At 32.2% G+C, this 26,704-nt stretch overlaps 2 protein-coding genes and 1 pseudogene across 3 annotated transcripts; 2 read left to right on the top strand and 1 right to left on the bottom strand.

The window, feature by feature from the left end:
* Positions 1–2,227: 2,227 nt before the first annotated feature.
* On the top strand, positions 2,228–10,011 carry LOC129320728 (uncharacterized). 2 transcript variants are annotated; one of them, XM_054966297.1, is made up of 10 exons: positions 2,228–2,495; positions 2,608–2,636; positions 2,719–2,768; positions 3,583–3,648; positions 6,385–6,425; positions 6,958–7,094; positions 7,297–7,387; positions 7,923–7,994; positions 8,783–8,895; positions 9,683–10,011. In XM_054966297.1, exons 1-10 carry the CDS (start codon positions 2,419–2,421, stop codon positions 9,793–9,795), a joined length of 789 nt encoding a protein of 262 aa, XP_054822272.1. In that variant the 5' UTR covers positions 2,228–2,418; the 3' UTR covers positions 9,796–10,011. The 2 variants fall into 2 exon arrangements, with proteins under 2 accessions (XP_054822272.1, XP_054822271.1); XM_054966296.1 differs by having other exon boundaries at positions 2,229–2,498.
* A 9,655-nt stretch (positions 10,012–19,666) lies between these two features.
* On the bottom strand, positions 19,667–21,252 carry LOC129319358 (short-chain dehydrogenase virD-like; annotated as a pseudogene).
* A 4,292-nt stretch (positions 21,253–25,544) lies between these two features.
* LOC129319771 (E3 ubiquitin-protein ligase RHA2B-like) lies at positions 25,545–26,704 on the top strand. Its single transcript, XM_054964839.1, has 2 exons — positions 25,545–25,940; positions 26,102–26,704. The coding sequence occupies exons 1-2, from the start codon at positions 25,545–25,547 to the stop codon at positions 26,144–26,146; spliced, it is 441 nt and encodes a 146-aa protein (XP_054820814.1). The 3' UTR covers positions 26,147–26,704.

Genomic DNA, 26,704 nt, shown 5'->3' with positions numbered 1-26,704 from the left:
ACATGAATTAGATATTTCCTCACATGTTTTTTTTTTGTGTCCTTGTATTTTGAAAAAATGCATGCTTAATTCGATTTGGATTATTATTTGCCCTCTTTTTTGAGACAAGGATGATAATTTTTTTATCATTCAAGTTTGTATTGATTATTGGTTTAAATTTAATTTTTATTGATTTGGTTCCTTAAGTTAGTATCAGTTATTAATTTGATCTTTGTTGTTTGGGAAGAAAGTAATACTATTAAAATTGAAAGAGAATTACATTACAGGCTCCTAGAACCAATATATTTGCATCAATAATCTAATAGAATTTGAAATAATTTTGCGTATCTAAATGTCTTTCTTACAATTAAGTTTTTGATAAAAAATAGAGCTGCCCTTCTGTGAAATACACAACAAAAAATTCATAAATAATATTCAAAGTTTATTTATTAATAATAAAACATCATTGATTTCACATAGTATGCATAGTTTACACTTAAAGGAGCAACAAATTTACAAATTACCCATATAATATTTACAACAAAAACTCCATAAATAACATTTAAAGTTTATTTACTAGCAACAAATTATTAATTTATTTTATGTAGTCCACATGATTTACACTTGTTAAATGAGAGAAAATATACAAGTTATTCAGATAAAATTTATAACACAAACTCTACAAATAAAATTCAAATTTTATTTATTTATAATAAAATATTTATTTATCTCACATGATCCATTTGGTTTACACTCGTGAATGGGAAAAAATTTACAAATTATATCAAATAAAATTTGTAAGAAAAGTTTATAAATAATAATTAAAGTCTATTCATTTTCAACAAAAAGTCCGTTTGTTTTATAAAGGAAAAACTTTTTTTTTTCATGGAAAAACTTAATTACAAGAGAGATATTTGGGCTTATAGAATTATTTCACATTTTATTAGGCCTTTAATGCAAATGTATAAGTTGTTTCGCAAGCCTGCAGTACCATTCTTCCTTGAATTTAGTAATTTACTAACGCTCATGTACGGTGGCATATGATTGATGCTGCGAAACTGGTTTTGTTTCTTAGGCTGATAGTTGTGGTTTCGGGCTGTAGAGGGGAGAATAGTAGTTTGTGTTGCCGTTTTTGTCGTTTGTTTGATTTGGGCCCCTGGCCCCATTCATGTATCAAAACAAAAAAGAAAAAATTGCTCAATTTTTTTTGACAATGTAATAAAATATATCAATGATAATAATTATTTAGCAGGCAGAAAGGAAGGGAGAACGACGTCAAAATCCTTCTGAAATAATGACAATGAAATTTTATACAATATAATAATTATTTTCAATTTTTTTTAAAATTTTTTGACATTAATGTTATTTGTAACATGATTATAATATTCTTAATTTAAATTAAAAAATGTAATGATTATTTTAATTTAAGTAATGATTATTATTTTTTTAATAATGATAAAAAAGGGATAGTAAATAGCAAGCTTTATTGTGTAACTTTTCAATCACTATAATCTAAGTGTCATGAATATCAAAAATTATTTTAATTTAAACAATAATTACTATTTTTTAGCAATAATTAAAGATAAACAAGTAATTATAGCTCAAATTTTATAAATATCAATGACTATTTTGATTTAAATTATAATTACTTTTTTTTCTTAAATAATGACTAAAATGGTATAGCAAATAATAGGTATCACTTTACTTCTTTTTATTTAAAATTGGAGATGTTATAGTTATTTTATAAAAAAATATCAATATTAGAAAGGTCCTCAAAAATTTAAGAGAAATTATCATATTTTACAAGATTTTATTATTATTTTCACATTTTAAAATGATTTTTTTATCATTTAAAAAAAAGACTAAAGAATTTTAAAAATAAAAGATTAAAATGCAACATATATTGATAAAGATTAAATTAATTTAAAAATTAATTCGTTATAATTTAATTACATATGCGTGTTACATCATCGACTTAATATATTAAATTAATTTAAAAGTTAATTTATGTTTTAAAATTTAAAAGATGGTATAATAATTTAAAAAAATAAAAAAATTAAATTAATAAAAAATTAAATTTAAAATTAAGATAAATTCAAGAAACTAAAATCATTTTTCTTAAATTGAATTTATTGTCTCGTGATCATTTTTCTTTTTATTTTGAATACTTAAATTAAATTTAACGTAATCATCACAATCTACTCATTATTATATTAGATCAACTTAAAATCCCCCTGCTTGCTGATCACGTGATCGATGATTCATTCCGATCAAGGAGCTAACCTAATCCTGTCGTAAACAGCACTTGGCGCCGTCGCGCTCTTCTTGACAGAAACCTGTTTGCTCTGCGTCCTTTGCGATTTGCGAATTGTGAACCTACAGCACGATTACAGTACAAAGGCTTCATCGTCGTCAATTTGTGTCCACCCTCGTTGCAGAATGGGAAATAACAAACCAAGGAGATTCAGAGGACATCGCAACCATCGCGGTCAATCCAGTCGAGACCAGCTGCTTGTGTTGTAATTCCTTTCCACACTTTATGTTCAATGCTTAGTAGTCACCTTTTCTTTAAGCTTATTAGTTCTTCTTTGCGGGCTTCATCGTCTCACTCCACCGTCACTTGTTCAGGGATGACGAATCTCAGAGTTCCATTCAAGGTGCCAATTGCTCCTTTATCTTTCTTCAATCTCTTCTTCTTGGAAAAAGGAGATAGTGAGTAATTGTGATTTCTAACTGCAGTAACTAACGAGGAGGAGTTCGCGGGTCCGAAGATACAGCTTGCCATGTGGGTATGGATATCTTTTATTACTATTTTGGATTGAAACCCAAATGCTTTCCTTATAATTTTTTAAAGTGTATTGCCTATGGGAACTAGGGAAGTTTATTGACAGTAATTCGCCAGGATGTATGGAGGACACTCTAGGCAATATTTGTAGTTCTTGACCAGGAGTCATGTCTTGGTGTTTGAAGAAGTAAGCTACTACATCTTTATCATCCTCAGAAGCTGAATATATTGCTACAACTTCATCAAGCAATGTGGATAAGAATATTACAGCGAGATCTTGGTTAAGAGCAAAATGGAGGAAATAAATATTGTTGCGATAATATATCAATGGCAATGATCTAGAATCCGGTTTTCATAGAAGAACCAGGCATATTGATATTCAAGCTAATTTTATAAATAAAAAATAACTTGCTTTTCTTTCAGAGACAGCCTGTGCACAAACTCTAAATTTGCTTTTTTGGAGCATGGTAAATGATTTAAAACTATAAAAATTGTTGTCCATACATTTGACAGGACAGAAGAGGCAACATGGGAAAGGAGGGGGGTGGGGGTTGTGATAGCTATATGTTTTGAAGCTCAATTTTTTTAACCCTTTCCAAGTTGGAAATGATCAAGCTGCATTTTGTATCATTGTCACATTGCTTGAGCTTCAAGGTTTTATTAATATTATATTTCAAGAAGTTAAGAAGTGTACTCTTACCTCTGTGTCTTTGAGAAACTCTGTTCAGTATGGACGTCCTTGTGAATTCAGACCATGTATTTAAATGAAACGTGCCTCTAAATTTTGAATGTAATTGTTGCTTATGATCTTGACTCAGGACTTTGGACAATGTGATATAAAAAGGTGCACAGGACGCAAGCTTTCAAGATTTGGCTTGTTAAAAGCAAGTACTCGTTCTCTTTCTTCATTCTGTTTTTTCTCTCTGACACATGCTTAGGTGATTGCATGAACACACACAGGCCTAAGCATGAATATGTCTGCAAATATGCAGATATCTTATAGAGTTTCTGTGTTATTTGGATGATAAATGTCAATTCTGCTATCACATTGATGATTCCTTTGGCACAAAACTTGCCCACGCTTTACAAACATGATGCAAAATGCAACATGGCTCTGAATGGCAAGCGGAAAACTTAAAAGATGGTTAAAGTTAATTTCAGTCTGTTGGAATATCATATTGAACAGAGAGTCAGGGACCTTTAACCTGTATTTTATTTCATCCATGGTATCTTGTTATATCTGAAACTATTTATGGAATGCTATGGCTTATAGCACTGATAGTTTCCAAAAGAATTCATAGGTCTCACAAATATCAAAGTTAATAACATGATTGATAGGGACGCGGAAGCAGAATCGTGCTAGTTTAGGGACAGAACCCTGAAACAACAAAAACACAAGAACAAAAAAAAGAAAGGGACGAAATTTATGACGGAAATAAAGAAAGGTATGAAGTAAACAATAGGATAATGATCAAGGAGAAGATCCTCTAGAGTACCTGCCTCTAGGAACCTCAACCTTCGAAGACACCACAAGAGTTGATCACGCTCTTGATCACGTCGGTTTCTCACACGGGATACCACCACAAAGCACTAAGGCTCACAAGAGTTATAAACTCTAAAATGAATAATTTCATTCAACTTCTGTCCTGTTTACAATAGGGAGCATGCCTAATTTATATAGGCTTATAGAAAAATATTTCCTAAAATTAAAATCCTAATTTCCTAATACTAAAAGGAGAAATAATGATAAAATATTTAGCCACATAATTTAGGAGATGTGATCCTAAAATTATGGGATTACAAAATTTAGAAATTAATATTATAATTAATTCTAACCTTTGACTAGACTCAAAATAGAAAATCAAATCAAAGGACCATTAAAATAGGAAATAATTTAGGAGACAATCAAGGGATCATAAAGGATTTGAAATCACGCCACTCTTGACTTCTTTACTAGGGTTTCATGTCTCCTTGCATGCAAGAGGCTCAACTTGTAGTCTTCCTTGCATTGGGCTAAGGTCTGCATCTCTTGGGCTTGACTCTTCATGAGTTTGGATCTTAAATACATTATACACATATAGATGCTCTCTTTTGGACTTGAGGGGAGTGCCCCAATGCTCTCCAAGCTCTTGAACTTCTTGCACAAGACTGAATAAGGCTTGCTTCATAGCTTTGGTTCGGGCTCTTGTCATTGGACCTCCAATATGTTGCAATGGGTCTTTAGGTACGTTGGATTGGAAGTATTGGGCTCCTTCTATGTCACCATGCTCATGATTACCATCCTCAGGCTTCGTTGCCATTAATGTTATGTCACCTGTGCCATGGGGCCCATCAATGATTGTAATTGGATAGATTGTTACTTAATGGATAATGTTCAGTGAGAAGAACTAATTGATGTAAAACACACACACACGCTCATACTGATTTGAACAGAATTGGAAAAGGGAGATACAGCAGAAACAGAGTGAGAGATTGAGATCAGGGAGGGAGAGAGAGGCAGAATACAGAGAGAGAGAGAGAGAGAGAGAGATGAGAGGAGGAAGCATAGAACAAAGAGGGAGGAGGAACTGAGAGGGAGAGGACGCAGACTGGAGGGAGGGAGCTTTCAGAATATTTCAAATGAATTCATTCATCAAATCTAAGAACTCCCTTGCATGTGCTGCATGGTGGCCTTTTATAGAAGCCACAATTAATGTTTCCTTCTTATGAAGGAAACAGAAAGCAACATAAAATATAAGCTTGAGGTTTCCTTCCCTATAAGGAAACATCTACTTGCAGCTCATTTAATACATGAAGTGATAAAACAGCCCACTTGCTAAATAGAGTAAAAATAAAAAAGTAATAAAATATAAAATTAAGATAGATTTCCTCTTATAGTAGGCTTCTTCAAAATATATTAATTCTTATATTTCATCACTAAGTTTGAACAATTCCTAATTGTTATCCCCTAAACTAACATATGATGATAGGGATTTTATCATTTTTGGACAGCTGTGAGAAGTAGTTGTAGACTATGTGGCTATTACTTGCTCAAGGATCTATCAAGATACCATAAAATCTGTGGGAACTAGTTGGATGAGATGGACCTCTGCATAATTTGTGAGGATAAAACATCTTCTGACGTTCTATAATGAAAGTAGATGCCAAGGGTTTTAATTATTGGTATTAGCTGCCATTGCTACTTCCAAAGTGAATGTCGATCTATGTTTACTTATTGCTAGTAGAAGTACTCCCTTCGGTTCTTATTGTAAGACATTTTCAATTGTTTCATGCATATTAATAAATGTTAGTTTTTTTTCTTGATATTATAAATGATATATATTTTCAATTTTACCCTTTACTTTAAATAGTGATATAACTACACTAAATACCTTCATGTTAATTAAGAATGGTTAAAGTTGAAAAAAGTGGTTTAAATATTTCAAGGTGTTCTACATTTTGCACCAAAAATTTCTTCTACAAATAGGACTAGAGGGAGTATAATGATTTAAGAGCATCATTTACTATCATAATACTCTATCACTATCCTTTATTGTCAATTTTGTATTATCTGAAGGTCTAATTGCATGACCTAAACATGGTTATTTATTCACTGGTCCTGACCGAACAATTCTATGCAGGAGTTACGCGTCAGTAATGGTTTTGGGGGCATTGTTCTAAGGTACTTAGCAGTGAAATGTTTTTCCTTTTCGCTGTATGAATATTTAGTACTTTAGCCTTTACACACTTATTCTTGATATTATAATTTATCATTTTTTACATCTAGTTTGACAGTCTTATTTATGGCTTCTACTACAATCAATTGCATGGTTGTCAACCTATCTCTTCTCGAAATTGAATTATTTTGCTGATGGTTAGGCAGTTTGAGAGTTCTGTGGTTGGGCATCTATTCATTCATTATGCTTTTATAAGATGATAAATGAATGCAATGAATCAGTTAATACAATCTTCCGCTATTTGGGTTGAATTCTAGACTGACATAGGAGAGTGACTGGACTGTAGGATGTTGGGTGTTTGGTTATTCAACCCATGCAGGAATTTCCCTAGTTTTGTCATTGTACTGATGGCACCTGTCAGTTAATTCTTTCAGTAGCTAACCTTTTAGAAACAATGAAATTCCTCTTACTGTTGAGCAGCTATATCTTAGGAGCTCTTGTATTCATTGATTATCTATTGTGCTTCTGTTTTGACAGTCCTGTTGGAAAGCAATGTGTCTCAAGAGAAGATTACCCTTTAATCAAGAAGAAAGGATTGGCTGTCGTGGATTGCTCATGGGCACGTTTAGATGATGTGCCTTTTGTGAGGCTGCGTTGCAATGCCCCTCGCCTCTGTATTAACTTATCCTCCTGTGTGAATGCATTGTTTCTTGATTCATGTAGCATAATGGTCCACAATAGCTATAAGTATCCTCTAGCAATGGCTTATATATTGTTTTGCTTAATTTTGGATTGCCTCTATACTGGTGTTGGTATGACAGTCATACTCTGGCTTTCATATCCTTATATCACTGGCTATATTGTATGAAATTGCAGTACCATGGCTTGTGGCAGCAAACCCAGTAAATTATGGTCGACCATGCGAGCTATCTTGTGTAGAGGCCTTATCTGCTGCTCTAACAATATGGTACCAAAATAGTTGTTTCTTTTGTTTTTGTTTTTAAATTGTTTTCTGTGCAATAAACTTGCTTCCACAAGTTGCTACAGCTGTCATGAGTTGATATCTCAATTTTATTGTGCTTCTAGTATTTTCAACATTCCCGCCAAAAGTAGTAATTCCCTTGTAATTGGATTTTGTGTTACTAATGTTTTCTTTAGGCTCTTTGCTATCGGGCTACTTGTGCTAGGAATGATACTTATATATAAAACATGCATTTAGATTATGCATCCCAGGCCCTAGCTTAAGCTTCTTGGAAATCATTGTCATTTGGAGTCTTTTATTAGGATGGAAATCTATTTCACTCACGGAGTCATGGTAGAGCTATATAATTTACTTAGCATTTTGTATGCAGCTTTATAGCATTACTGGATCATTATTTATAGTTTTGTTGTTAAAATTTTGCTTCACTTATTGTTGATTTGGGTAAGGGTGTGTGGGTACGTGGGTGTGTGTTTGTGACAAGGTTACGCATTTCCAATTCTCTTATATGGTGGTTTTACAGCGGGGAAGAAGAAACGGCAAATTTGTTGCTTGGCAAGTTCAAATGGGGTCATGCTTTTATGTCACTGAATCGGTATGCTTTGAATACTACGTTATTTTACTTTATGAAAGCATGCAATTTGAAATACCAGCACAGCTTAAGTTCATCATCCTTGTTGGTTGAACAACAATGAGTTCGATGGTCAGGCAGCTTGGTGTAGATTAGTAGTGAAAAAGAAAAGCGGGGAGGGAAAGAAAAAAGGGAGATAGTGAGAAAAGGAGAGGGAGGGATGAAGCTAGAGTTGAACTTATCTAGACACTTGCGCTACTGTCGGGCTATTTATGGGAAGCCCATATTGAAAAAAATAAAATAAGTAACAGTCAGAAGGGGAAAAAAAAAGAGTCAGACCTGTATTCCTTGACCAAAAAAAAACTCTTCCTACTTTAACCTGTTTATCCTCATGGAATTCAAAGCTTATTTTCCTCCCTTTCTAAGCTCAGATTAATGTTGCAAGAAGTATTACTGGTAGAAGTTTATCATTATCACGTTGGTCCCTGAAAAATGCCAGTGAGGTCAATTTAGTCCTAAGTAAGGACTAGAATGATTTTATTAGATAAAAAAAGTGCTAAATCAAATTCAATGAGCTTTCAAGGACTTAAACTGATGATTGCAGATTTTTTTTTCCTGTTCAAGGAAAAAGGTTCTTTATTTTTTGAAAATTGAGAGACAGTCTCCATAATTTTAACAAAATTTAATAGAAGTCTGTATGATTTACCTTATATTTTTTAAAAAGAATGAAAATTTTTGTGCTGATCTTCAATGACGTGCCTTTTCACAAACTTTTTTTAATCCACAGAAATTCGTTTTATAAATCAATGCAGGGAACTGCTGAAGGCCTACTCCAAATGCGAAAATGGTTCTGACATTGTTTCTGTCCAAAATGCTTGGCTGTCACAACAGAGTCAGATTCAAAGGACTCCTTTTGATGGCGAAGGTACACTTCGCTCTTAATTCTTCTCTTACCTTCACTCTTAATTCTTCTCTACACATTTGGCATTGGTGGTTATTGATGCCCTAGCCAGTTTGAATTTAGTGTTATGGCCATCCTCTTGGGTTTGGTGTTTTCCGTATGTAGCAAGAAAGATATATCATGTTCGTTTTTGTTGAGAGAATCAGAGAACTAAAGGGATTTACTGACGATACGTTGAATTTTTGTACTTTCTCTTCCTTTGTGGACTCAATTTATTGGAAACTTCAACTTTTGAGGAAATTACATATTCCTCTTTATTTTCAAAATATACACAAATTTTCTCTAAAATAAGAAGTTGTTACATTGTAGTGCAATTTTAAGATTCTCTTTCTTAAAAAAAGGAAAACTTCACATAAATTTACCAATATCAAATTCAAAGGATTTAAATCCCCTTATGTCCCCTCTTAAATATTTTTATGGAATGTATTTCGGGAAAAGAAGAATGAAATGTATCTATAGACAATTAACAATTGAGCAAATATTTATAATTTTAATAAAATTCAAGATAAGTCTGTCATTTTTTCCCCAGTCTTTTTAAGGCAACTTGAGAAGAAAGTTTTTGTCTTGTACTTGTATGGGAGTCTCTAATGCCCTTGGTTATGCTTATGGACTGGTGGTTGTTTAGAAAGTCTAGTTTTGACATGTAGAGAGACCAGTTGGTTTTGTTGTATTTCTTCCCTCTTTTCTCAAATAACATTTATTTTTGTATCTTTAAAATTTTTACGGCTTTTTGCTGCCGCTGCATGGACAGTTGTACCTGAAGGTGAGCGTCAGAGTTCTTCTGATTCTGAAGATGGTCTCCCACCTATTGAAATGAACATGAATCATTTGAATTTAATCGAAAGTGATGAAGAAAGCGAGTAGGTGGATGTTAAATCTCCAGCGTTCGATCTTCCTCACAGCATGCTCCATATTCTAAGTATTCCCAAGACGTGCGCAAAGGGCAAATATATTGGCTAGCATCGATTTAAGTATATCATGAATCATTTAGTTCCCATCTCTCTATTTGCTAATATCTATCGTATATATATATAATATTCATTGCTATCTTTTTAACTATGAATAAATTAGCTTGCAGTATTTACGTGTATGTTCTCTCATTCCTCTGGATTTTGAATGCATGTTTCAGTTTTCGTATTGCATTTTGCCTCCCGCGTCAACTTTCTGTTGTCTTGAAATTTTGGAAAGAAAGTTATTGGAAAAAATAAAGCAAGCTCCTTTTTCCCTTTTTAAATAAAACTCATAGCTTCATTGTTGTATTTACTATTTATATATGGTTAAAGTATATTTATGGTCATTTAATTTTATATAAAATTTTAATTTAATCTTTTAATTTTATTAAGTATTTTTTCAGTTTTAAATGATTATTTTTTGTATTAATCATTATTATTTTAAAAAATTAAATTTAATATATAAGTATTCAATAATATTTTATTAATATTTAAAAGTTGAATATAAAAAAATTTTACGATGAAATTAACGGTATTAAAGATAAAAGATAATTTTTTTTTATAAAATTAAGTGATTAAAATAAAATTTTATATAAAATTAAAAGATTAAAATTACATCTTAGTTTATATATATTAACACTTACGTATCCTCTCGCTGCTTGCGGAGGTCAAGATTTGTTTCTTTTGAACAAGTGATGACCAATTGCAGGTGTAATTACCTAGGTGACAAACCATGGACAGCCCTGACTCCATCTTTTAGGAATGAAGTTATGTTTCCTCGTAATGCCGGGTGGAGCAGGTAATTTGGGTAGATTGGATTTAAAATATCTGAAGTTATAACAAATTTATATAATCAAGTTTCATCTTAATATTCTTGGGTTTTGAGCTTATTTAAACAAGTTTGAATATTTGAAAATTTTTTAAATCATTTTCCCCCTGTTTGAACCATTTCTAATTTTTAATTTAAAAATTGAAATTTTTCAAACAATATAAATACAACAACACATTCTAAAATACATATACATGTAATAAATAAAGACAACTTGTGTTTCATTGAATAATGAAGATCTATAAGAAAAATATATTATCACTCGAAAAAAAACTAAAATATATTATATCATGGTCATATTTTACCCCTTTTTTTTTTGTAGAGCATTATTATTGTTCCAATAGTCTGCAGGATCCAAAAGTCAGATAGAAAGGGAATGATGGCTTTCTCCGGTTTGTTTATATTTTCTCAGGGAAAATGTAAATGAAATCTCTTAGAATTATGTAATGATAAGTTGATCTCTTAAAATATTATAATATTAATAAATTTTTTAAGAATTTATTTATTAATAATTTTTTTTTAAAAAAGATTATTTTAGTTTTATTAATAAATTATAATTTTTTATTTAATTCTTGTTATTCTTTAAAAAAATTGTAAATAAAATTTATTAATTATACTTGATCAATTATAATTTCTTATTCTACTTTTGTGATTCATAGAATAAAAATTATTATTTTTTAAATAAAAATTATAATTAAAATTTATTTTTAAACAATTAAAATTATACTTAATATGATATTATTTTTTATTTGACAAAAAAATTATTATTTTTTATTAAATTTTTGTAATTTACAGGATAAAAGTTATAATTTTTAAAATAAAAATTATAATTAAGTTTTGTTATTTTTATTAAAGGAAAAGTGGTTTTTTTTAGGTTATTGATAAAGAGGTTTATAAAAATTTTATTGTGATTATATTTTGAAAAATTAAATTATTATTTATATAATTTTAAAAAAAGATTTAGTGTCATATCTCCTATTTATTTTTGACTCGGAAATTGCATAAGAAAAACAAATAAAGGATTAGAACCAGTGTTATCAGAAATGGACCGGATCGACCGGTCCAACCGATTTAATCAGGAACTGATCCCAAGTCTGGTTTGGTCATCACAAAAAATCGCAAATTTCAAGAACCGGTCAAGAATCGGCATAACCGGCCACAAACCAGTAAAACCGGCCAAAACCGAGCAAGAACCGATTATATTATTTTTTAATTTTTTATTTTTAATTCATATTTTAAAATTATAATTTATACATATTTATACCTAATAAGCATTATGAAATAAAAAAGTGTATGAAATATGTATAGATTATGTATATGTGTATATTTTAAAGTTATAAATTATGAATTATGAAACACTTGTATATGTTTTGGATGAAAATAATGTAATATTAATGGATGTTAAATTTTTTATTGTATATTATTTTGTTTAAAATTTAAACATTCATTTTTGTTACTATATATGATTATTTTTTTCTATTTTAAATATATAATATTTAAAATATATTAATTTATTTATGACCGGTTGGACCACGGTTCAAATCACGGTTCAACCATTGAACTGTGAACCAGTAACTCGATCAGTTTAATGGCCAGTCCGGTTTTTATAACATTTATTAGAACATGGAGTAAATAAAATAAAATAGAAATACTCCCAGATAAACTAATGAAAACCGGCCAAAAAAATTGTGGAAGAAGTGAAGAACGAAGGCAGCAGAGGAAACGCCAATGGAGATCTACGATATGACTCTAGATCTGAGCTTGTGATTGTGCGGTCTTACTTCTCAATCAAATATGAAGTCACGAACTGGGCAAGCAAAGAAAAAGACCAAAGGCTGACGAAGATGAAGCTTGAGCTCGTGGGTTTGCCGAGCGAAGTTCCGAACTCTGAACGAACGAGTTGCAAGCGAAGAAGAAAGAAGAAGAGATCGAGCGAAGGAAGAACGTAAAGAACGAACTCGGCGAGAGAGTGAGATGCTGAGTGATCTGAGAAGGGAGAACAGAGGGAGGAGTTGAATTGGAGACCGAAGATGATTTTTTTTCCTGTCTTCTATAAATGGATGTGAGAGAGAGAGAGAGAGAGAGAGGGAGAGAGAGATTAAAGTCCAAAGATGATAAAGGAACCTGTTTGGGCTTGTCCTAAATTTTATTAGGCTTATCGACCATGATTCTAAGATTTTTTGGACTAACTTGTAAGGCTTGACCTAAGTTACTAAGTTACCGATTCGAATGCTGGACAGGTTGGGCATAGTGGTGAAGAAGCATGATGTGAGTACGGTGAGGTTAGGTTTGGTTCCATGGGATTTTGGTGTTGGGAGTTTGGGACAGGAGTTTGGGAGCATTGTAAAATGCGGTGGCAAGCTTCACAAACGATAGTTGCTTGCAGCTTTCTCCCTCTCGTTCTGCATACAAGTCATATTATTTTATTTCTTTGGCAAAAAATATTATTTCAATTTTACCCTTCATAATTTTTGATAAGTAGAGAGTAAAAAGTTATAGGAGAGAAATTGTTTTCAAAAATAATGTATTTAATAAAGGTAAGTTGAAAAAAATAATAATTTAATTACCTCTCCTTAATTTTAGCGAAGTAGTTAAACATGATTTTTAAACAAGAGTAAAGGAAGAATGTCTTACTGATCGTCTTTTCATTCGGCTAAACATGATAGTTGGGCGTGTCATCTTTTCATTCTCTTTAACGTGGCTTTGCTTTAGAGTTTTGCTTAATTATGAGGCTCTAGAGACATTAGAACTTATAGAGAGAATTTGAAAATTTTCAAACTTCAGGATTCAAGTTAAAAATTATAAATTGTTGTATAATCTTGAGTATTGAAATTTTGAATTAAAATATAATGCCATTCACTCTTTATAAGTCATTTGGTATTTTCTTTTATGTTTGGAATAGTATGAGAGTCAAATTTCACTTGAAACCTGCGTTCTTCCACACATATTTGAGCCTCAATTTCTTTTTTTAATGATCAAAGGAAAATAAGAAGAAAGTGAACTTCAACGTAGAATAATCAAGACATCATCAACTAGGGTCGACGTCCTTGATCAAAAAGTTGGCTTCGTCGCCAGAAGAAATCTACAAGTCGGTGCTTTGACCTTAGGCAAGTTTAGCTAATAAATCAGCAACTCCATTCTCTTCATGATTAATTGACTTGCCAATCTCTTTAGAGCAAGTTACGAATTTCTTTAACAGGAGCAATATCTCCATGCAAGTCTGAAGCACCTGAACCAATCAGTGATATGGCATCAGTCGAATCACAACAAAGTTGGACTAACCTAAGATCCTTATCCCCCGCACGTCAGAGACACACGAGACAACCCCACAACTCAGCTGAGAGTGAATCACCCTCTCGCAACCTTAATGCAAAAGCCTCCAAGCAAGAACCAGACGGAAGGTAAACCACCCCACCGCAACCACTTGCTCTTGAGTTATGAAAGAAGGCTCCATCAACAAACACACGTCGCCAACCTTCCTTCACGCTAGCCATGCATTCAGGAGCAGCTTGGTCTCCTAATTAAAGCTCGGCCATTACCCAAGCTTTGAGCCTTGGACCGTGAGAAGCACTTGAGTACCTCGTGAGCTTCTGCTAAACACGTTGAAAGTTGTTCAGTTGTATGGAGGAAGAAACGCTCATTTCTACATTTCCGCAGTAGCCAACACATGATTGCAAATAAGTCATTCCATTTCCTCGTTTCCATCGCCGCCTTCTTTTTAAGATTAACATTAATCCAGTGTAAGCCAAAAATTCTGCAAATAGGTATTTGCCTGAAGAGCATTCCACGACTTGTGCCCACACAGTCTCTGCGAGATATGCAAGATGCCCTCTTTAGCCTCCTGACATGTGTGACAAAAAATTGTCTGAGTCTCAATTCTTGGGACTTATATAAAAAATTGCATAATGTTAAAAACTTGTAATTGCAAAATGTTTGGAAGCCTGTATTTACACACACATTTGAGTCTCAATTTCTAATCAAGTTTAACTTGGAATTTGTATGAAAAAGACAACGTTAGAAGTCTGCAATTGCACAATATTAAAAGCCCATAACTGCACAATTTTAGAAGCATATAATTGCACACATGTTTAAATCCTAATTTCAAATAGCTAGCATCACAATCAACTTTTGCTTGGGACTTATATGAAATAGATGATGTTGGAAGCTTTTAATTGTACAATGTTAATAACCTTATGATTGCACAATATTGGAGCACATAATTGCGCACCTGTTGTAGTCCCAATTGTTTATAAACAAGTGGTATTGCATTCAAGTTTCTATTGGGACCTATATGAAAAAGAAGAAGAAATCAGCAATTGCACACATGTTTGAGTCCCAATTTTTAATAAGTGATATTATAGTCATGTTTTGTTTGGGACTTGTATGAAACAGATGAGGTTAGAAGTTCATAATTGTGAAATGTTAAGTATCCAAAATTGCACAATGTTGGAAGCACATAATTGCACATATATTTGAGTCTTAATTTTTAAATAGTTGATATCACAATCAAGTTTCACTTGTGACCTGTATGAAAAAGATGAAACTCATACTTGCACACATATTTGAATTACAGTTTCAAACAAGCGGTTTGACAGTCAAGTTTTGCTTGGAACCTACATGAAACAAACAATGTTGGAAACTTGTAATTGCACAATGTTAAAAATTCATAATTGCATAATGTTGAAAGCTTGTAATTACACACAAATTTGAGTCTTAATTCCTTACAAGTTGTATCACAATCAAATTTCACTCGGAACTTGTATGAAAAGAAGGAAGCTTGTAATTAAACAATGTTGGAAGCTCGTAATTACATACATGTTTGAGTCTTAATTTCTAATAAGTGGTATCAATCAGGTTTTGCTTGGAACTTGTATGGAAAAGACAATATTGGAAGCCTATAATTGTACACTATTGAAAACCCAAAGTTGCGTAATATTGGAAGCCTTTAATTGCACAAGCATTTGAGTCTCAATTTCTAAATAAATAATATCACATTTATGTTTCATTTGGGACCTATATGAAAAAGGGAAAGCTCATAATTACACACAAATACACAATTAAAAACTCATAATTGCACAATATTTGAAGCCCATACTTGCACACATATTTAAGACTCAATTCCTAATAAGTGATATCACAATTAGGTTTCACTGAGGAGCTATATGAAAAAGGAGAAGCATGTTATTGCATAATGTTAAAAGCCCATAATTGCACACACGTTTGAGTCCCAATTTTTAATATCACAGTCAGGTTCGATTGGGACCTGTATGAAAATGATGATGTTAGAAGCCTAAAATTATACAATATTAAAAACTTGTAATTACACAATGTTGGCAATTTGTAGTTGCACATACATATGAGTTGAAGTTAAAGAAGTGTATGAAATTCTTTTAAGAGAAAAGAAGAGTTTGATGTTTTGAGGAGGGGGAAAAAGTTCAATGTTTGAATTCTACAACCAAGTTGGTCGAGGAAAAAAAGGGAATGCTACAATCAAAATATTTCTTGATGGAGAGAAAGAAAAATGGAACGTGAAAGAAAAGGAAGTGGCTTTCTTCCTCTGTTGTGGAGGAAATATTATAGATTTGGACTATTAAATTGAATTTGATAATTTGAATTTGATAATTTTAAAAAAATATATATTTAATTTGAACAATTCAAATTTATAATGAAGGAGCAGTGAAGGAAAAATATAGTGAAAAGAAACCCTCCTCAAAAGAAAAACCAGAGAGGTAAGAAAGGGAAACAAACGAAGACAAAGTTTTGAAGAGTCCTTTTTATTCTAAACTAAATACTTAGATCTTGTGTGAGAAGATTTTGAAAAAAAGAACCCAGCACATGTAGATAAGATTAAGATATGCTAATTAATTAATTGTAAATAAATTAAAAAATATCTAAAAAATTTGACCATAAATAATTTAAAGCCAAAATTAAAAATAAATGAAAACTTTACTTCTTTATTTTAAAATAGATACTCAGATCATGAATAAGAAGATTTTGAAAGAAAAAAAGAATCAAACACACATAAATAAGATTTAGATAAGCTAACTAATTAATTGTAATTACATGAAAAATTATCTCAATAATTCGATGGCAAATAATTTAGAACCAAAATTAAAAATAAATGAAAATTGTACTTCTTTATTTCAAACTAAATACTCAGATCATGTGTCAGAGTATCATGGGAAAAAAAAAAAAAGAACCAAACACACATATATAAGACTGCGATAAGATAATTAATTAATTGTAAATACATGAAAATTTCTCTTAAAATTTCGACCACAAATAAATTAAAACCAAAATTAAAAATAATGAAAATTGTATTTATTTATTTCAAATTAGTGCTTAGATCCAGTGTAAGAAGATTTAAACAAAAAATGAACCAATCACACATACACTTATAACATATTTTTCAATAATTTTGCACCACGCACAAGGTATTTTCTAGGCATGACTTATGATATTGACAACCAACACAGCGTAGTTTTAAAATTACCAACAATGTAATATACAGCCAAAAATGCGACTATTAAATGGGCACATTTTCTACGTGCTACTAATTTATTTTCAGCAAATAGAATCATGGAAATAAAATGACAGTAATGAAGCAAGATAAAAGCAACGTCGAGGACAAGGGGGCAGTTCCGTGGGCAATGATCAGATGGTATTGAAGGGTCACATGAGGTATTAGGTATAGTGGTATACTGGTATGGTAGAAAAAGAATGAAAATAAGAGAGATGTATATATAGGAGGTATACGATGGGGCCGAATATACAGATGCATGTGAACAAATCTCATTCATGTTTTCCGGATTCACGTCAAAAACAAAAGCAGCCATGAAAACAAACATGATTTGCATAATTTGACGTGAGGAAATTACGAGAAAACGAGAAAGCAAACATCCACTTTATCTATTTATTCATAGGTAGACATGGGCTTTTGTACACGGATAATATAACTGTGTCGGCCCATAGTATTTTGGGCCTCGTTACCCTTTTTTTTTAACCAATGGGGCCTCGTTATGTTCATGCAGGTATTATAAGAATGACAAATTAAAGGATGTAATGCTCAAACGCACAGGCACGCGCGCGCATATTTATATATTGAGTAATGAAAAAAATAATTCATGAGAAAATATTTTAAATCAATGTTCTTTGCAAGTGCTTCCAAAAGTTCCTCTTTCTTCTTCTCGTAGCCATATATTTTCTGCCAGAAAAGGTAATATAGATATTATATATATATATATATATATATATAAAAGTGATGCATGCGTTGTTATGCTTTTAAATGCGTTCCTCCTCTGTAATATTTGTATTTTACCTCCAAGCAGTCTCGAAGCAAGAATATAATCTTGGATATGGGATACGCTTGAAAGTGCCGACATGGAAGAGCAGTACTCTAACTGCATCCACTGTACGAGGAAGCAAATACTCCGACCGGCTGGAGATGATGAGGCACTTCTTTTAGAGGCCTTGAATATTAAGGATGAGATCTAAAAGGTTCTCACCCAAGTATGAAGCGTTGAGCAAGCCTGCTGCTCCTCCTCCTCTTTGGCAGGAACCTGCTATGATACTTGACGCCATTGAGCCAGACGAGTCACCTCTTAAGTCTTAATATAATACTCGAGAGAAGATATATGCCTTGATGAGAAAACCGGCCAGCTCGAAAGTTGGCGGTCATAGAGGGAACGATGATGATACCATGGATGATCTAGAAGATAGTGCTGCAGTGGCGTCCTGTTTTTAAGAAACTCAATGGCAACCGAATTAAAGCCACGCTCTCTCTCTTCGTTTGGGTTTTTATGATACCCGCTCTCTTTCTCCGTCTGTGTTCCGTTTGTGTTAACTACGGAGAAAGAGAGCGTTTGAATGCCACATCATCAGCACTTTTAGAAAGTACATTTTTTATTTTTCAAAAGCTTTGTTTGGATTGAAAAAAATTACTTTGAAAGTCCATTTAAAAATTATGAAAAATTCAGTTTGACAAGCGCAAATGATTTTTTATTTTTACAATTTCGAAGGTCAGTTTAGTAAATGCATTTTTAACTTTCGAAGACTGCACGATTGATCAAGGCTAAAAAAGTAATTAAAAAGAAACAGAGCAGACCTTCCCGGTACCGAGCGGGCGACGCAGTGAGAAATGACATCATTTAAGGCTTTCTACTTAGCCTAATCTGGCTGTCAAGCGACGAGGACCCACTCTGGCCGTTGGACTGAACTAGCTGTAGGAACGTTCTCCAAGATTTGTTCGACCGGGGACTAAACTAGTTGACGTTACTCATGTTAGGAAATACAGTAGGAGATAGGAGGGTGAACAAATAGATAAAGAATATCATGAGGAACTAATTCAAAATCTCAATATTTTAGTTTAGGAGTTCTTTCGTTATATATATATATATATATATTTTGTTTCTCATTAAATGGCGTTAAATGAGAGTCCGGTTTCTCTTCGCTGCATCTTTTCCACTGCAATTTGACTTCAGTTTGGAAGAGACTAGTTCAAATTCTAATGATACAAATTAATTCATTAAACTTAACCAGACAATTTCTTGTTGCAAATGCAGCAGACCATATACCTGACAAAAGCTGCGATGGACTTAAAACCCCAAAAGCACTACCCTCACGGCCCTCCTTTTGCTACTTTGCCTTTGCCTAACAAAAACGTCAGGTACTGCCTTCCGTAAAGTTTTTTTTTTTAAAAAAAAAAAAATCTGTTGATTTCCGGTTAATGTTAACGATTCTCATTTAATACTTTTCTCGTGCATGTCCTGTCATCTTTATTTAATACTTTAAGAATTAAAACTGGAAGGGTTTCAAAGAACTGATCTTCAAGATAAATTATCTAGCCTGACCTTGGACGAAACGAACTTGCTTGTCCACAAAAACACCTGGGTCATTGCGGCAGATATCTACAATTTATTTATCATTGATTTATTATAACATTAGCCAATATTTCTTGCCCAAAGAAAGGCTCAAGACACATCCCCTTAAGCAAGGGTGGCATCTCTTGCATAAGCCTGAAGCACATTTACAGTTAAGACAGTACAAACAAAAGCAACAAGTAGCTCAACATTTCATTGCTTTCCTTAAAATAAAATCTCTTAACAAAAAGTGGCAAATGGTACATGATGGCCATGATGAAAGAGTAATGACCATGGGAGAACCATGCATGCGGTTTCCTCCTCAGGATGGCAGCCACAGCCTGTTTAGCGAATTCGTACGTACGGGTGGACTTGGATTTCTGAGAAAAATAAGCGCTCTCTCGGGATCGCTGCATCAAAAGGCTTAGATAAGTTCCATTCAGGTATGCCGTTGTAGCTAGCTGCCGCAGAATGTCCAATATTTGACTTGATAGCTCCAGGGACCACGGCCACAACATCAAATCCAAAATGTCTCAGTTCCAATCTGCAAATCACACACATATATGTCCAAAAAAAAAAAGTTAGATGTAAGTGACAGAAAAGCAACTTTGAACATCAATTCTATGAAACAAGTCTGAAGGACAAGCAAATTACCTGAGCGTATCTGTTCAAGCATGAAGAGCAGCTTTGGAGGAAGTGTAACCGCCTGACCATGGACCTGGAGCCATAGCAGTCACACTACCCATGTTCACAATCTTTCCCTGTTTCTGACATACGAGGAACACAGGCTTGAATTAACTTCAGGATACCTGCAAATGTGAGAGAAACATGGAACATGCGGTCTTTCGCTGGCATTTGGCAATGACCAAGTAATGCTCTGCAGTAACATGCTACACCAGTCCTCGTGTATTATGAAGAGATGAAAGCATGAAGCGTCCAAATGAACCTTGATCATAATCTCAATTAAGAAGAAGTATGTGAACGTCTAAAATCTTAATTTAGGATAGCCGAATCCAAAATTCCAACACCCATGAGATACTAAAGCAACTGTATCCTCTCCTTCCAGTCCATCCAAAGATATATAAAACATCTTTTTGATCTAGAAAAGTCAAAGATATATAGCAAATTCGTAAATAATCAAACTCCGCATGCTTGAATGCCAAATCCCTAAACCCTAAATGAATATACAGGTCAATGAAGAACAGGGTTAAATGAGGATGATGATACGAACCAAAAACGCTAGTATCAAAAGTGTGGCGGATGGCGGAGAGAGGGAGCTCGGCAAGTCGGCCAACGCATTGAACAGTTAAGACATCGATTCGACCGTACTTGTGAAGGACATTGTTGAGAGTGCGCTGCATGCTGTCATCGGACTGAACATCGAGCTCTTGCAAGAAGAACCTGGGGTCTTGGTCCAGATCCAGATGAGCGTCACCTACTGGTGGCCACTGCCGCACGGAGGTGGGAGGCGAAGGCGCGTGCGAGAGAGTGGCCGATGCCCCCTTGAGAGCAGCCGGTGATGAGAGCAACGGGTTGAACATGGTCATCCATAGAGAAAACAAAGGGGTATTTGGAATGTGCAAGTGGATTGGCCGGGAATTAGAGTGAGTGGAATATTGAAAGATCAATGGGAGGGGCGTGGGTGCAACTTCGTCAAAAATTATGATTTGTTCTTTCGGCAACTTCCACCTTCACATCTCACCTCCGAACAAGAAACTACGAATTTACCAAAAAAAAAAAAATCGCTGGGGACTGCGACATCGCTGGCTTCTTCTTCTTTTCTTCTCTTTTTACACAAAGAAAGCCAGTGAAATAAAGGCTCACCTACAGTGTAAGAGGGAACCTGCGTGTTTGGATTGGTAAAAAGTTCAATTATTGAGGCTAAATAATTAATTTTTTAAAAAATTATCCAGTTAATTAATTTGACAGTTAATTATTGAATGAGAATCAGATCTTGAAATAAGTTTTAGAAGGTTACTTATAAATTTAATTTTACTATTAAATAATATATTTTACTTTTTAAATAAAGTTTAACAAATTTAATAATATTAAATATAACATTATCAATAATTTAATTTTAAAAAGCAATATCTTTTATGATAATTTGTACAGTTAAAATCAATTTCAGTATCCAAATAAATTGTATTATAACACAATTAATTATAATTATAATTAATTATATTAATCAATTATATTCAATCGAAATTCTAAACAAATTAAAAAAGGAAGGAAGCTTTTTCAACTGGTAGAAAATGAAGTCAAATAAGCGATACAAGTACACTTTTAGATCAGTTTTAACATTGCTTTCTTTACAAATGAAGTGTCTAAGATCAATAGTCTGATTCCAATGAAGCAAATTTTGAAATTCAGATCAAATTCCAATGAACATGCTCAATAAAAATTTTGGCTTCCAATAAATCACTCCTTGCAAATAGTTTCTTATTGCTACTATTCCAAGCTCTTCTAAAACCAATTTGACAGGCCCAAAGTTTTGCCACAAAAACAAAAGCCTACCTCAAATAATTTGAGCATAAATCATCAATAAGGATTAATAATTGTTGTTTAAAAAAAAAAATTGATAGTTGTTCTTAATAACATCACTTGCTTCTCTTTATTTACTGTAACCTTTTCATTTTCCACTGTACTTCTCTCGACCATGGGATCAAAATTAAATAATCTAAATTTAATATTTTACAAAGTTATTATTAAAATATAAAATTATGAAAAATGAATAGATAGTACGAGTTACTAAAACTTAATTTGAATTGTTTATAGCTGTAGTAAAAAATAAAAAAATTATTATGTAAAATATTACATATACATCTAAATCTAAATCATTTAAAATTTAATTTAATGGTTAAGATGAATTGTAAAGAGGAAATGAAATAAAAATAAATAAATAAAGAGAAATCAATTCCAGTTATGACTAGGGCACTTGTGCTTGTTTCGATTTCCCAAAGAATTAATTATTTTGGCCAAAATCATGATCTGGGAAAAAAAATAATCAAACACTCTCATTTTTTCATAATCAATTATTTAGGCTATAACCACGTTTTACTTGAACCTGACAACACTTGCTTATCAATTTTAATTTTTACAGTTCATTTATTGATTGTTAGAATGTTGACTTGCCAAATATACCCGTCTGAAATACCCACACCCCCCATATCCTCTCTCTATCCTCATTGATATTACTTGTGTGCTCATGCCCCATTGCTCCTCCATCCGTCTCCTCCCTTGTCAATTATATATATATATATATATATATATTTTACACAAATTAAGTTATTAATATTACCTTAAAATATAATTTAAATTTATAATTAATTAGTATATAATTATATGTTAAATAATTGTATAAATATTAAATGGATCACTATCATACATATTTTATTTGTTAAATGGAGTTTAACAAATTTAATAATATCATATACAAATTTATTAATATTTATATTTTGAAAATAAATATCCTTTATAGTAATTTATACACTTAAAATTAATTTTGGTTAAAATTATTCAAACATTTTCAATCTTATCAAAATTAATTTCATAAAAAAATCCAAATATCACCATATTATAACATAATTAATTATAATCATAATTAATTAATTTTTTTATAATCAATTATACTCAACTAAAATTGAATCAAGCTTGAGTTATTCAAGTATAAACTATATTCTTCCAAATATATTTTTAAGCTTACATTTAAAAGATAATATTAATTCATTATGAATTGTATTGAAAATTACAAATTTAAAAAGGATAAATAAGCAAATTACTTTTTGAATTTTATGTCCAATAGCTCTATAGACGCTAAACTTATTTATTATATAAATTATTTTATCAACTTTTGAAAATGATATAATCTAATTTTTATCATTAATAGAAATTAATTTTAACCATTAGTTGATAAAAAAATAATGTTTTGGTCATTTTTTATAATTTTTCGGTCATTGTCTGCATTTTTTGAGGTTCTTTTCTATTATTTCATGATAAACACTACTAGAAAAATAAAATTTAGCAAAGGACAAATTCTTGACTAAATGCCATTTTTTTCTAGCTAAATTACATTTTAGTGAAGGATTTTGTCTCTTGTTAAATTCATAGTTAAGAAAGGGCTTGTTGAGTTTAGCGTGTAATCGTATTTCTCTTGTAAATTAGTGAGGCATTCAGTCCCTCGCTAAAATTAGCTAGAGATTGAACATCTCGTTAATCCCTCTATAATACTATTTAAAATTTGATCATTTTAGTGAGAGGTTAGTCCTTCACTAATCCCTCACTAAATATGCCTATATTTAAAAATAATGATGCCACATCACCTATTATGTGTGCATTAACTTATGACATGTCACTGACAATCTCGTGCCTTGTCAACTACTATATCACCTACTATCTTGTGCCCCATCACCCACCACATGTGCGATAACTCATGACATGTCATTGTTCACTTTGCACCGTATCACTTGCTCTTTACCATATCATATATTTATTATGTTTATGCCAAAATCAAAACTTGAATTCTTGATGTCATACCTCCCAAGCCTTATGTTCTCATTATTTGCCAGTTGAACTGAAAGGCACCTACAGTCATTATATGAAAAATTAAATATATATTATCTAACATAAATATAACAAATAATATATTGTAAAAACATACACATATATACATATTAAATTTTATTTGCAATTATTAATGTGTTAAAAATATTTATATTTTATTTAAATTATTATTTATATTATATTTTTAATAAAATATTATTTTACTAATGAAAATCAACTTAAAATAAAGAAAATATTAAATAATTTTATTATGGATATTTTATTTAATTTTTGAATTTATTTTTTATTTTTAAATGAAAATAATTAAATATGTAATTAAAAGTCATTGTCAAAAGTTAACTTTTTTTTGCAGTAATTAACTAGGAATAGAATTCCTCACTAATTATCTTGTTTTAGAGAGGAATTAGCAGTCCATCACTATTTTTTTTCACTAATTCTCTTATTTTAGAGAGGGATTAACAGTCCCTCGTTAATTATCTTATTTTAGAGAAGAATTGATAGTCCTTCGTTATTTTTCTTGCTAATTTTAAGTCAAGCTACGGAATCAAGATCTCTCACTAATTTTCTCGCTAATTTAATAATTTGAAAAGGAATAAACGATCCTTTACTAAATTTTCTTGTTAATTTAAATTTTTGTAGCAGTAAACTAGCTATTAAATTTAACTTTTGTTAATGAAAAAATTAGATTACACCATTTTCAAAAGTTAAGGGAATAATTTATATAATAAATAAGTTCAGGGTTCATAATATTACTAAAGTTTATGAGATAATTTACCTATTTATTTTTAAAAAACAGAAAAGTAAAATACTCTAAATTTTGGTTAACAATAAATAATTTTAACGTTATTAAAATAATATTTGTAGTAAAAAGTTGTTCAAGAACAATTCATAAATAGTCGATGGTTTGTATTCACCTAGGTAACCTGACTGTGGACACCTTGCATAAAAATTTCAGCGGTTTTTCCCGCACTCGAGTCCGAGCATCCTTTGCCCGCATTAATGTTACATTCATCCATCATCATGGACACATTGGAGCATGGCCTATTCTTTTATATATATATATATATATATAAAACATAGCCTATTCTTAAATCCACGTTATTAAAATCATAGCTGAACTGTGTATATTTGATTTTATTTTGTTTTTATGAATTTATTGTTTTACTTTAAATAAAAATGTAATATGGAATAAAAATAATTTTTAAATTTTCAAATAATAACATATCTAACTTAAAAAAGTGAAATTTAAAATGGAAATTATTTAATTTAATTAAAGGGTTTTGACCTAAAAAAATAATTAAAATGAACTTCGCTATAAGACCAACGCAGGCCGGGCTACATTCCCCGCTCCATAAACAACATCCAATTTTGCATCTGGGAATCCATTATTGCCATTAACATTTGATAGCCACAGCCATGAAAGCCCTCTCTGATTTCTTCTTTCATCTCTACGCAAAGACCATCGTCCTTTTGGTCTTCTTGCTGATAGAACTCATCATCCTCGTTCGAAGCCTTAAAGCCCACGCTCCTCCAATTACCATATCCCAGTACCTCCAGCTCATTGAAGAGAAAAACCCCACCGTTTGTTTCACCAGAGCACTGAATATGGCAGATGAACCGCAACCAGAGTGCAGCGTGTGCTTATCTGAGCTTCAAGAAGGCGACAAGGTTAGGAACTTGAAATGCAAGCACACATTTCACAAGGAATGCTTGGACCCGTGGTTGCTTCAGTTTTGGGCCACTTGCCCCCTCTGTAGGAACAGAGTAGTACCAGATGATGCTGTGACCAACTATCGACGGCTTCGGAATCAGGTGAATTATGATGATGATGATGAGCACCACCCAATTACGTCTTTCATGCTTGCATTACGGGGTGCCATCACCTTGCAAAGATATCTCTGAAACAAATTGTCTTCCTCATGATACATTGTTTGATATGTGAGCTTCTTTTCCTTTTTCTTTTGGTTGTACAGAGGGAATTGATCATCTTTCCCTTCTGGGATTCCTCGGAAGACTAGCGAGGTACCATCTGCTGTATGTCTGAAGATTACGGTGAAAGAATGGTTTAGCCTTTTCACTGCTGTACAACATGAATATGTGATTTCATCAATGTCGTGAATGGGCTGGATCTCGGGAAATTCTGGAAATGTTGAAGTTTCTATCTGTCCAGTTCACGTTGAAAATATCTCAGCAGAAGTAAATATTTGTAGACATACTACTCTGCAGATTTTGATGGGGTCCCATTCTCACGGAGTCACGGTAGGATAGGAGTGACTGTTCAGGCAATAGTAAAGACGAGAGATGCTAGCAAGTTAGATTTTCATTGTCTACAAGGGAACTTTTTCACACCGTGACATTGACGATTTGGTAGGTGGAGAAGTTAGAAGGTTTATTAGTGGTTGAAAAAGGTACCCACGTTGAAGCAATTTAAGAGACCCCACAACTCCACAGAGCCAGATTCACATGAAGGGCTCAAGAGTTAGATGAACATAATAAAAGTCTTGATTGAAGAGCTGATAATATTGAGAGCGCTTCGGAGGACGATTTGTTACCGGATTTGCTGAACTGAGAACAAA

Source organism: Prosopis cineraria, unplaced genomic scaffold, assembly GCF_029017545.1.
Source record: "Prosopis cineraria cultivar Desert tree isolate PC_DT_omini unplaced genomic scaffold, ASM2901754v1 PC9, whole genome shotgun sequence".
Classification (NCBI taxonomy): Eukaryota; Viridiplantae; Streptophyta; class Magnoliopsida; order Fabales; family Fabaceae; genus Prosopis; species Prosopis cineraria.
The sequence above is the reverse complement of the archived record's forward strand: the minus strand, read 5'-3'. Positions and strand labels throughout refer to the sequence as shown.

Excerpts from the sequence above, each read along its gene's own strand:
- LOC129320728 (XM_054966296.1), top strand. The coding sequence starts at position 2,419 with ATGGGAAATAACAAACCAAGGAGATTCAGAGGACATCGCAACCATCGC. Across the intron at positions 3,649-6,384 it reads CAAGATTTGGCTTGTTAAAA|GAGTTACGCGTCAGTAATGG; the intron begins GCAAGTACTCGT and ends AATTCTATGCAG. Across the intron at positions 7,995-8,782 it reads GCTTTTATGTCACTGAATCG|GGAACTGCTGAAGGCCTACT; the intron begins GTATGCTTTGAA and ends AAATCAATGCAG.
- LOC129319771 (XM_054964839.1), top strand. The coding sequence starts at position 25,545 with ATGAAAGCCCTCTCTGATTTCTTCTTTCATCTCTACGCAAAGACCATC. Across the intron at positions 25,941-26,101 it reads ATCGACGGCTTCGGAATCAG|AGGGAATTGATCATCTTTCC; the intron begins GTGAATTATGAT and ends TTGGTTGTACAG.